This window comes from Cherax quadricarinatus, chromosome 6 (assembly GCF_038502225.1).
Source record: "Cherax quadricarinatus isolate ZL_2023a chromosome 6, ASM3850222v1, whole genome shotgun sequence".
Lineage (NCBI taxonomy): Eukaryota > Metazoa > Arthropoda > Malacostraca > Decapoda > Parastacidae > Cherax > Cherax quadricarinatus.
Window position 1 is genome coordinate 69,215,152 of NC_091297.1, and position 11,518 is coordinate 69,226,669.

At 41.1% G+C, this 11,518-nt stretch overlaps 1 protein-coding gene across 1 annotated transcript; it reads left to right on the top strand.

Annotated features, from left to right (window-relative positions):
* The first annotated feature begins 5,003 nt into the window (after nucleotides 1-5,003).
* LOC128693850 (uncharacterized) lies at nucleotides 5,004-10,997 on the top strand. Its single transcript, XM_053783720.2, has 3 exons — nucleotides 5,004-5,137; nucleotides 7,147-7,259; nucleotides 9,283-10,997. Exons 1-3 carry the CDS (start codon nucleotides 5,135-5,137, stop codon nucleotides 9,641-9,643), a joined length of 477 nt encoding a protein of 158 aa, XP_053639695.2. The 5' UTR covers nucleotides 5,004-5,134; the 3' UTR covers nucleotides 9,644-10,997.
* The last annotated feature ends 521 nt before the right edge of the window (nucleotides 10,998-11,518 follow it).

Here is an 11,518-nt window from a genome sequence, read left to right on the forward strand (position 1 = left end):
CTGCATGTGTGAAGTCAGTGATAGCAGGTGACTGCATGTGTGAAGTCAGTGACAGGAGGTGACTGCATGTGTGAAGTCAGTGACAGCTGGTGACTGCATGTGTGAAGTCAGTGACAGCAGGTGACTGCATGTGTGAAGTCAGTGACAGGAGGTTACTGCATGTGTGAAGTCAGTGACAGGAGGTGACTGCATGTGTGAAGTCAGTGACAGCAGGTGACTACATGTGTGAAGTCAGTGACAGGAGGTGACTGCATGTGTGAAGTCAGTGACAGCAGGTGACTGCATGTGTGAAGTCAATGTCAGGAGGTGACTGCATGTGTGAAGTCAGTGACAGCTGGTGACTGCATGTGTGAAGTCAGTGACATGAGGTGACTGCATGTGTGAAGTCAGTGACAGCAGATGACTACATGTGTGAAGTCAGTGACAGGAGGTGACTGCATGTGTGAAGTCAGTGACAGCAGGTGACTGCATGTGTGAAGTCAATGTCAGGAGGTGACTGCATGTGTGAAGTCAGTGCCTGCTGGTGACTGCATGTGTGAAGTCAGTGACAGGAGGTGACAGCATGTGTGAAGTCAGTGACAACAGGTGACTGCATGGGTGAAGTCAGTGACAGCAGGTGACTGCATGTGTGAAGTCAGTGACAGCAGGTGACTGCATGTGTGAAGTGGAAGATTTTGGCAAAAGAAATATTAATAGCTATTAACAACCATAACAACCATCACAGTAACCATGATAACCATCACAGTAACCATAAAAACCATCACAGTAACCATAACAACCATCACAGTAACCATAACAACCATCACAGTAACTATAACAACCATCACAGTAACCATAACAACCATCACAGTAACCATAACAACCATCACAGTAACCATAACAACCATCAAAGTGACCATAAAAACCATCACAGTAACCATAACAACCACCACAGTAACCATAATAACCATCACAGTAACCATAATAACCATCACAGTAACCATAATAACCATCACAGTAACAATAAAAACCATCACAGTAACCATAACAACCATCACTGTAACCATAACGACCATCACAGTAACCATAACAACCATCAGAGTGACCATAACAACCATCACAGTAACCATAACAACCATCACAGTAACCATAACAACCATCACAGTAACCATAATAACCATCACAGTAACTATAACAACCATCACAATAATCATAACAACCATCACAGCAACAATAACAACCATCACAGAAACTATAACAACCATTACAGTAACCATAACAACCACCACAGTAACCATAATAACCATCACAGTAACAATAAAAACCATCACAGAAACTATAACAACCATTGCAGTAACCATAACAACCATCACAGTAACCGTAACAACCATCACAGTAATTATACCAACCATCACAGTAACCATAACAACTATCACAGTAACCATAACAACCATCACTGTAACTATAACAACTACCACAGTAACCACAACAACCATCACAGTAACCATAAAAACCATCACAGCAACTATAACAACCATTACAGTAATCATAACAACCTTCACAGTAACCATAACAACCACCATAGTAACCATAACAACCATCACAGTAAGTATAATAACCTTCACAGCAACTATAGCAAACATCACAGTAACTATAACAACCATCACAGTAAATATAGCAAACATCACAGTAACTATAACAACCATCACAGTGACTATAGCAAACATCACAATAACTATAACAACCATCACAGCAACCATTACACGCATCACAGTAAGAATAACAACCAACACAATAATCATAACAACCATCACAGTAACCACAACAACCATCAAAGTAATCATAACAACCATTACAGTAATCATAACAACCATAACAGTAATCATAAGAACCATCACAGTAATCATAACAACCATCACAGTAACCATAACAATCATCACAGTATTCATAACAACCACCTCAGTAACCATAGCAAAATCACTGTAACCATAACAACCATTACAGTAACCATAACAGAAATCACAGTAACCATAACAACCATCACAGTAACCATGACAACCATCACAGCAACAATAGCAACCATCACAGTAACCATAACAACCATCACAGTAACCATAACAACCATCACTGTAACCATAACGACCATCACAGTAACCATAACAACCATCAGAGTGACCATAACAACCATCACAGTAACCATAACAACCATCACAGTAACCATAACAACCATCACAGTAACCATAATAACCATCACAGTAACTATAACAACCATCACAATAATCATAACAACCATCACAGCAACAATAACAACCATCACAGCAACAATAACAACCATCACAGTAACCGTAACAACCATCACAGTAATTATAACAACCATCACTGTAATCATAACAACTATCACAGTAACCATAACAACCATCACTGTAACTATAACAACTACCACAGTAACCACAACAACCATCACAGTAACCATAACAACTATCACAGTAACTATAAAAACCACCACAGTAACTGTAACAACCATCACAGTAATCATAACAACCTTCACAGTAACCATAACAACCACAACAGTAACTATAACGACCATCACAGTAACCATAACAACCACAACAGTAACTATAACGACCATCACAGTAACCATAACAACCATCACAGTAACTATAAAAACCATCACAGTAACCATAACTATCACAGTAACTTTAAAAACCATCACAGTAATCATAACAACCATCACAGTAACCATAACGACCATCACAGTAATCATAACAACCATTACAGTAACCATAACGACCATCACAGTAATCATAACAACCATCACAGTAATCATAGCGACCATCACAGTAATCATAACAACCATCACAGTAACCATAACGACCATCACAGTAATCATAACCATCACAGTAACCATAAGAACCACCGCTGTAACTTTAACAACAATCACAGAAACCATAACAGCCATCACAGTAAGTATAATAACCTTCACAGTAACTATAGCAAACATCACAGTAACTATAACAACCATCACAGTAACTATAGCAAACATCACAGTAACTATAACAACCATCACAGTGACTATAGCAAACATCACAATAACTATAACCATCACAGTAACCGTAACAATCATCACAGTATTCATAACAACCACCTCAGTAACCATAGCAAAATCACTGTAACCATAACAACCATCACAGTAACTATAACAACCATCACAGTAACCATAACAACCATCTCAACAACCATGTCAACCACTATAGTAACCATAACAACCATCACAGTAATCATAACAACCATCTCAATAATCATAACAACTATCACAGTATTCATAACACCCATCACAGTAATCATAACAACCACCTCAGTAACCATAGCAAAATCACAGTAACCATAACCACCATCACATTAACTATAACAACCATCACAATAATCATAACAACCATCACAGTAACTATAACAACCCTCACAGCAACCAAAACAACCATCACAGTAACTATAACAACCATCACAGTAACCATAACAACCATCACAGTAACTATAACAACCATCACAGTAATCATAACAACCATCACAGAAACCATAATAACCACCACAGTAACTGTAACAACCATCACAGGAACCACCCCAGTTACCACCAAAGTTACCATCACAGTACAAAAGCAGTAACCACAGTTACCACCATAGTAACCACAGTTACCCTATAGTATCCACAACAGTAACCACTACAGATACTGCCACAGTAGTTAACACAGTAACCATAGTTACCATCACAGTAACCACCAGTTACCATCACAGTAACTAACACAGTAACCACAGTTCCCATAACAGTAACCTCCACAGTCACCAACACAGTTACCACCACAGTAACTAACACAGTAACCACAGTTCCTACCAGAGTAACCACCACAGTAACCACCACAGTTACCAACACAGTAACTAACACAGCAACAACAGTTCCCATCACATTAACCCCCACAGTTACCAGCAGCTCAGCTAATAATCACCTCAGAAGAGAGAAAGTGTACGCACAAAAAATGCATCACCTTGGGGCACTTTAATAATAATAATAATAATAATAATAATAATAATATCTTTATTTACTACCAGTACATGTACAAGGTATACAGTCCTAGCTGACAACAATGACATACTACTACATAGAAAGCCACTTGTTATGCTCCGCATTTCAGGCAAATTAGGTCAGTGTCCCAGGATGCGACCCACACCAATCGGCTAACACCCAGGTACCCATTTTACTGATGGGGAACATAGACAACAGGTGGAAAGAAATACGACCAATGTTTCTACTCTGGCTGGGAATCGAACCCAGGCCCTCGCCGTGTGAAGTGAGAGTGTTAACCACCAAGCCACCAGAGGACACTTGCAGTCATGCCACCAGAGGCCACTTGCAGTCATGCCACCAGAGGCCACTTGCAGTCATGCCACCAGAGGCCACTTGCAGTCATGCCACCAGTACCCAGCATGGATCACAACATACCTTCCTCTAGTGTCTTCAACTGGTTTTCTATCTCGTGAAAATTCGCTCATGTGTAGGGGAAAAAAAAAGTCTTTCGGTAAATGTGTATTTACGTGTATGTATTGTTTAATTGGAGAACTAAAGCTGTGTACACGAGTTGTTTGATGATGAGTGTGGCACTCATCACGGCGGCACTGACCTTGATGTCTAGTAGTGAAAGTGGCAGGGTAGTGTTGGTAACGTTACCATACCCAAGCATATTAAAAATACATTATATCCCAGCATATATGGTTTATTATTCGTAAACACTGAGAGCAGTATGTGGCAGTGAGATGGTGGAGACAAAGCCAGGGTCCTGCATGAGAGGCAAGTGAGAGTAGGAAGTGTTTACCTCACACTTGCTCTGGGTCGGTAGGAAGGTTCCTGCTCGGGTAGGCTTCACACACTCTTCCGGTATTGGGCGGAGCGGAACGCTCCTTTCCATGTGCACCTCCGCACATGCACACAAGTACCCTCATGTACACACGACAGTGGTGGAGGGGTGGGGGGGGGGCAGTGTGGTAATGGTCATATCCTCAGTGGTTTAGAGGTCACGGAGGATTATAAATATGGTGAAGGAGGCAGGAGATGCATCAGTTCCATCCAAGACATCAGTAGGCGCACACGCAGGGTACACTGAGAATCATGGTAAGCTGCCTCCTCCTGCCTCTACTTCATTACTATATAACAAGTTCAAAACTTGCATCCCTTACTAAAAAGCTTATAGATGCCAAACATTGCTATGGTTGCTTCACTTTGCCACACTAAGATCACCTCAAGGTTCCCAACTGTGTCGTCTGTTACTGCTAATTATTCTAGTGAACAAATATATATAAATTGACTGTACAAAGTATCTTAATTTAAAAGTTTACAATGTTCTTCTCGTTAATTATATGTCAAAGTTAAGCCTCTAAATCATCGGCTTTATAACTTTAAATTTTCCATTTTTAATGTAACCTTTCCTAACTAGAAATAAAGTTCTCGAAACACACAGGAAAATACCAGTAAATGTAGTTCACACACACACACACATGCACACACACACACACACACACACACACACACACACACACACACACACACACACACACACACACACACACACACACACACACACACACACACACACAGTGAAGAGGCGGGGCCAGGAGCTCGGACTCGACCCCTGCAACCTCAACTAGGTGAGTAACTAGGTGAGTACACAGGGATGTTCCAGAGAGAGGACACAGAAACAAGGGGTCATAAATGGAAGTTGAAGACTCAGATGAGTCAAAGGGATGTTAGGAAGTATTTTTTCAGTCACAGAGTTGTCGGGAAGTGCAATAGTCTGGAGAGTGATGTAGTAGAGGCAGAATCCATACATAACTTTAAGAAGAGATACGATATAGCTCACGGAGCAGGGAGAGAGTGGACCTAGTAGCGACCAGTGAAGAGGCTGGGCCAGGAGCTGTGAATCGACCCCTGCATCCACAATTAGGCTAGTACATTTAGGTAAGTACATACATACACACAAACACACACATACACACACACATACACAACACATTTTGTTGCCGTTGCTGAAGCCTAAATTCACATTACAAACAACACAATATGACTGAGCTGTTTTCCTGTACATCTGGATGTTTGGTCAAAGATCATGTCTCATCTCTGTCTCTCGCTCACTAGCTGTAATGACTTCACCTCAGGTGTGTGTCTCACTTAATAATCTCACTTGAGTTGCACGTCTCACTACCTAAATGAGCTCACCTGAGGCACTTGTCTCACTACCTTAATGAGCTCACCTGAGGCACTTGTCTCACTGGCTTAACCTGAGGCACTTGTTTCACTAGCTTAATTAGCTCACTTGAGGCACTTGTCTTACTAGCTTAACCTGAGGCACTTGTTTCACTAGCTTAATTAGCTCACCTGAGGCACTTGTCTCACTAGCTTAACCTGAGGCACTTGTTTCACTAGCTTAATTAGCTCACCTGAGGCACTTGTCTCACTAGCTTAACCTGAGGCACTTGTTTCACTAGCTTAATTAGCTCACTTGTGGCACTTGTCTCACTAGCTTAACCTGAGGCACTTGTTTCACTAGCTTAATGAGCTCACCTGAGGCACTTGTCTCACTAGCTTAACCTGAGGCACTTGTTTCACTAGCTTAATTAGCTCACTTGTGGCACTTGTCTCACTAGCTTAACCTGAGGCACTTGTTTCACTAGCTTAATGAGCTCACCTGAGGCATTTGTCTCACTAGCTTTCTCTAGTGGTGCCGTGGCACATCACAACACTCTAGTGGTGCCGTGGCACATCACAACACTCTAGTGGTGCCGTGGCACATCACAACACTCTAGTGGTGCCGTGGCACATCACAACACTCTAGTGGTGCCGTGGCACATCACAACACTCTAGTCCCATGTTAACTTCCTTCATTATAGGGTCAGTGTTGGTACAACCTCATTCAAAACAGAACAAATATTGTAATATAAACTTTGACTCCACTTATCATTTAGAGGTTTTAATATCACGTGGTATTCAGAACACTCTCATACGTTTTAGAACATTTACCAGAGGAGTACGATGCCGTTAACGATGTTAAGAAGTGTGACACTGGACCCAGGAAGCTCATTTTTGCTAATCACGTGTTTTGTTTTTCATCCTGTGCTGCACCACAGTGGAAGGTCGTATTGCTATTGATCTCCGCGAGTGTTGTCCTCCAGTTGACGGAGGCGCAGAGCGGAGCAGAGAGCTTATCCTTCCACGGCTACATTCCCAGTGAAAATGTCAGGTATGTACCTACTTATACTATCTCTTACGCCCTCACTCCCGAACCTACATCTATTCTGCCCTTTCTCTTCTCTCTTCTTATACAATAGTATTTCCCATCCACTACAAAGTTCTCTCAACTCCTCACTATGCGCAACAACTGCCACATGTGTAATGCTCACTCTTCACAGGTTTTGTTAACTCGTTAAGATCCTTCCAACATCCAGTAGACTCTTGTAACTCCATATAAACCCATCCAGCTCCCTGTCGACCTTTCCAGCTTCCTATACATCCTTTCGGCTGCCTGTAGACACGTCTGATTTCCTGTATACCCTTCCAGCTACCTGTAGGCTTTTCATTACCAAGTATGGCTATGCAGCTCAAAGTAGACCCTTCCAGCTCCATGTATACCCTTCCAGCTCTTTGTTAACCCTTCCAGTTCTTTGTAGATCCTCCCTGCTCTGTACAGATCATTTTCACTCTATGACGTCCCATCTTCCTGTCAATCTTGTCACCTTGTAGAATCTTTAAGATCTCTATAAATACTTAAAGTGTCTAGCAGCTCCATACGTACTCTTACATACTTTTTAATTTCTTTTTCTTATTCCCTCTCAGAGCAGCGTTCTTTCTGTCTTCCCCCAACTCATTCCGGATTGACTTGCATCTTCCTTTGTTGCGCCCACTCTACCATCCCTCCAGCATCCATCATACATGCCATCACTTCATCATCCCATATATGTACTTCCTCCACTCCCATCATTGCACTGTCCACTGTACCTCTACTACACCTTCAACGTAATCTGCGGATTCATCTCATGTTTAAGCTTCTCTTTGCATTTACCAAAAAGAATTCAAATATTTTATTTGTTTCACAATTTCACTTTTATCCTTGCTTTTTTCCTAAATATCATATACTTGTGCCATCTTAAAAAGGCTCAACATAAATTTTCACATGTTTTCCCTACCTAACATTTCCCTCAGTAGTTTTACCGATGACACACGTGAGCTTCACCTGATATTTCAGTCCCCAAGTTCTACTAATTCTCTCCCAAAGGTCCATTTGGTTTTCCATTGTTTTCTTTCTACAAATTCTTTAGGATCATCTTTGCTTCTCCAGTTCTATAAGAGTTCACTGTTCCACTCACCTGACTTGATATTCCACTCACTTTCCGCCCTCCCACTCACTATCTTAGCCTTGGTCACCTTCATGATTATCTTGAAAAATCTTCGCCTAATAGATCTGCGATTTTTTTTAAATAAAGATAATCTAAAGTAAAATGAAGATCAGTAGACGGATTTAAAACTGGATTAAAATTACTTCGCAAACATAAGTAGTTTTGTCCTATTGATACCGAAGAGAAAAATTATCAGATGTTTACAGACTCGAAGAATGCATTTTTTCCTTATACTTTTTACTCCATTCATAGTATAAATGTAAATAACATTTATTGTATACTTATGAATTATGTTCCTTCTGATTTTTGTCGTTATTCTCTGCTGAAGCTCAAAGTGTGTTCTTGACTTTCCTCCTCCGGCTTGCACTTAGATTATTTCCTCAGTCAGATGACCCAAAGCTCCAGCTGCGGGTCATCATGTGACTAAGACCCTCGTTAGGAAACATTTGTCCTGTTTCCTGATAAATATTACCAAGCTTAACCTTTCCTGATGGAAAAGATCATCCTCGGGAAGCCAGAGATGATGGCTGGTGCGGGTTAACGTAGGTAGAAGCAGAAGCTTATGTCTATGTGGCCTCGTGACACTTAAGATGTGACCTGTCCTCCCCCCCCCGACCCTCAGTCCTCTCTCTTTCCTCTGTTTAATACCTAGCTTTAAGAATATTTTTGTTAGGACATACAGTACGTATAGCTGAAACACTGATGAGTAATTTTCCGATGTTTTGTAATTCATGACTGTTGTGATTTAATATAGGAGTATAATTTTAAGCGAATTAAACTTCATAGAGTGACGATCCAAGTTGGCACCAGCAAGGTGTCAAACTGACCTCTATATATTGTCATGGCTCATGATCTATCTGACTTCTTCAGGGCGAAGGCTCCGAGAGGTGACGGCCAACCCAATGATATTTACCTTGCCTTCGAAAAGCCACGAGCACTGAAAGACGGCGAAGAGGTGTTCTACCCCCGTAATATTGAAGGTTTCGGCTTCGAGTACGGTCAGGACCCTGAGGAGCACGTCTATCAGATCCACGACACAAACAAACTGCAGTTCAACAAGCATAGCAAGCAGTCACACGAACATAACAAGGGCAGTGGCAAGAACATCATACCAGCTGCCTCTGTCCTCGATATCATCGTCCAGCAAGCCCTTCCGCACAATTATGGTAACCCTGCCCCTCCTCCTGCCCTTCCTGGATACCCAGGCTCATCATTTCCTCGTCAGCGGTAAAATGCATGCTTCTAGCTGCTACGACACGTTTTGTAAATATTCCTTCCTCCTGCTGAGTCTTCATCAGTCTTCTGCAAGCCATGCTGGCTAACTAGTCCCCATGATCTGCCCTAATCGTATCCTTCATTCCCAGCATCCACATCCTGCTGCTTAATGCATTAGAAACTCATCGCCTATCCATCGTCTATTTTACCTATTCCACCCTTCTAACATCCACTCCAGGAGTTCATCCTCCATCACTCTCATATTCTTCCAGAAGTCCATCCTCCAAATCACTCACATCCAGTCCAAGAGTTTATCCTGTTGTGCTACACCTACTTCGAGTCTCCATCTTTCCCTGCCACCATAAGAATATTTTCATCATTCTGTTTCCGAGATGATATATGGTCTCCATCCTTCTTTCTCTTTAAGGTTATCTGAAGACCTCCTCTCCTCCAGTACTCCATCAGATGATCAGTCGGTCTTGTATTCAGAGACTGTTTCATGCCTGATCTCACTTGTTTACTCATCATCCCGGTGAAGCTGACCTTGTTCCTTCATAATCAATCAGCTTAACTCTGGAGGCACTGTCAATATAGATCTAATGCACTTTACGTTTCCTAATCCCACTGGGCATTATATAATTTGACGTTGTCAAGTCCTGCCACTGTCGTCCTCCCTGAATTATTTCAATCCTCTGTAACGTCTTTGAGAAAGGGGAATGTATCATGTCCCTAGGCTTCCATGGAATTGTAATTCTCACATCCTTTTTTTCTAAATGACGCCCATCTTTTACGTAACTTTTCATGTGCCCCCCATACATCAGTCAGGTCTTTCAACTACCTCACCCATCATGCAAGCATCAAACGACTCGATGAAATAAGCAATCTTTCATTGTTCCAGTCCTTTCAACAGCTATCCTAACCTGTCAACAATCATTCAATGTCATTTTCCCTTCATCATTGCGCTTATAGCCTCTTTCAACTAATTGCATGAAACGCAATATCCTTCAATTCCTTCCATTTCGCTAAATTCCTTCATTTAACTCCTTCATCCTTTCCTTCAATCCTACCACCTGGTTGAATCACCGGGAAGAAGAGATTTAAAGAGGGCATTACATATTTCCTCACCTTGTGATATTAGATTATGTATTTATGAATTTACATGTAAATATATATCCATAGATGCACACTCGTGTGTAACAGTGGACATTTACAAATCAAAATGCATGGGCTATGTTGTATTGTATACAACATAACTACCCGATAAAATGTTCGTGTGTTTGGCGCCATGAGTAGTCGAGCTGAGTGAAAGAATTTGTGTGTTGATGTCTTTATTTATGTACTGTGCATATTAAAAACAAAAAATATACATATATACAAACAAATTATCCTCTGTGTCTGTTTTCCCGACTTTCATTGACGTGTTTAAAGCGTTATATATGTGACTGTTGTAAATGTGACTGTTGTAAATGTGACTGTTGTATATGTGACTGCTGTAAATGTGACTGTTGTAAATGTGACTGTTGTAAATGTGACTGCTGTAAATGTGACTGCTGTAAATGTGACTGCTGTAAATGTGACTGCTGTAAATGTGACTGTTGTAAATGTGACTGTTGTAAATGTGACTGTTGTAAATGTGACTGTTGTAAATGTGACTGTTGTAAATGTGACTGCTGTAAATGTGACTGTTGTAAATGTGACTGTTGTATATGTGACTGCTGTAAATGTGACTGTTGTAAATGTGACTGTTGTATATGTGACTGTTGTAAATGTGACTGCTGTAAATGTGACTGCTGTAAATGTGACTGCTGTAAATGTGACTGCTGTAAATGTGACTGTTGTAAATGTGACTGTTGTAAATGTGACTGTTGTAAATGTGACTGTTGTAAATGTG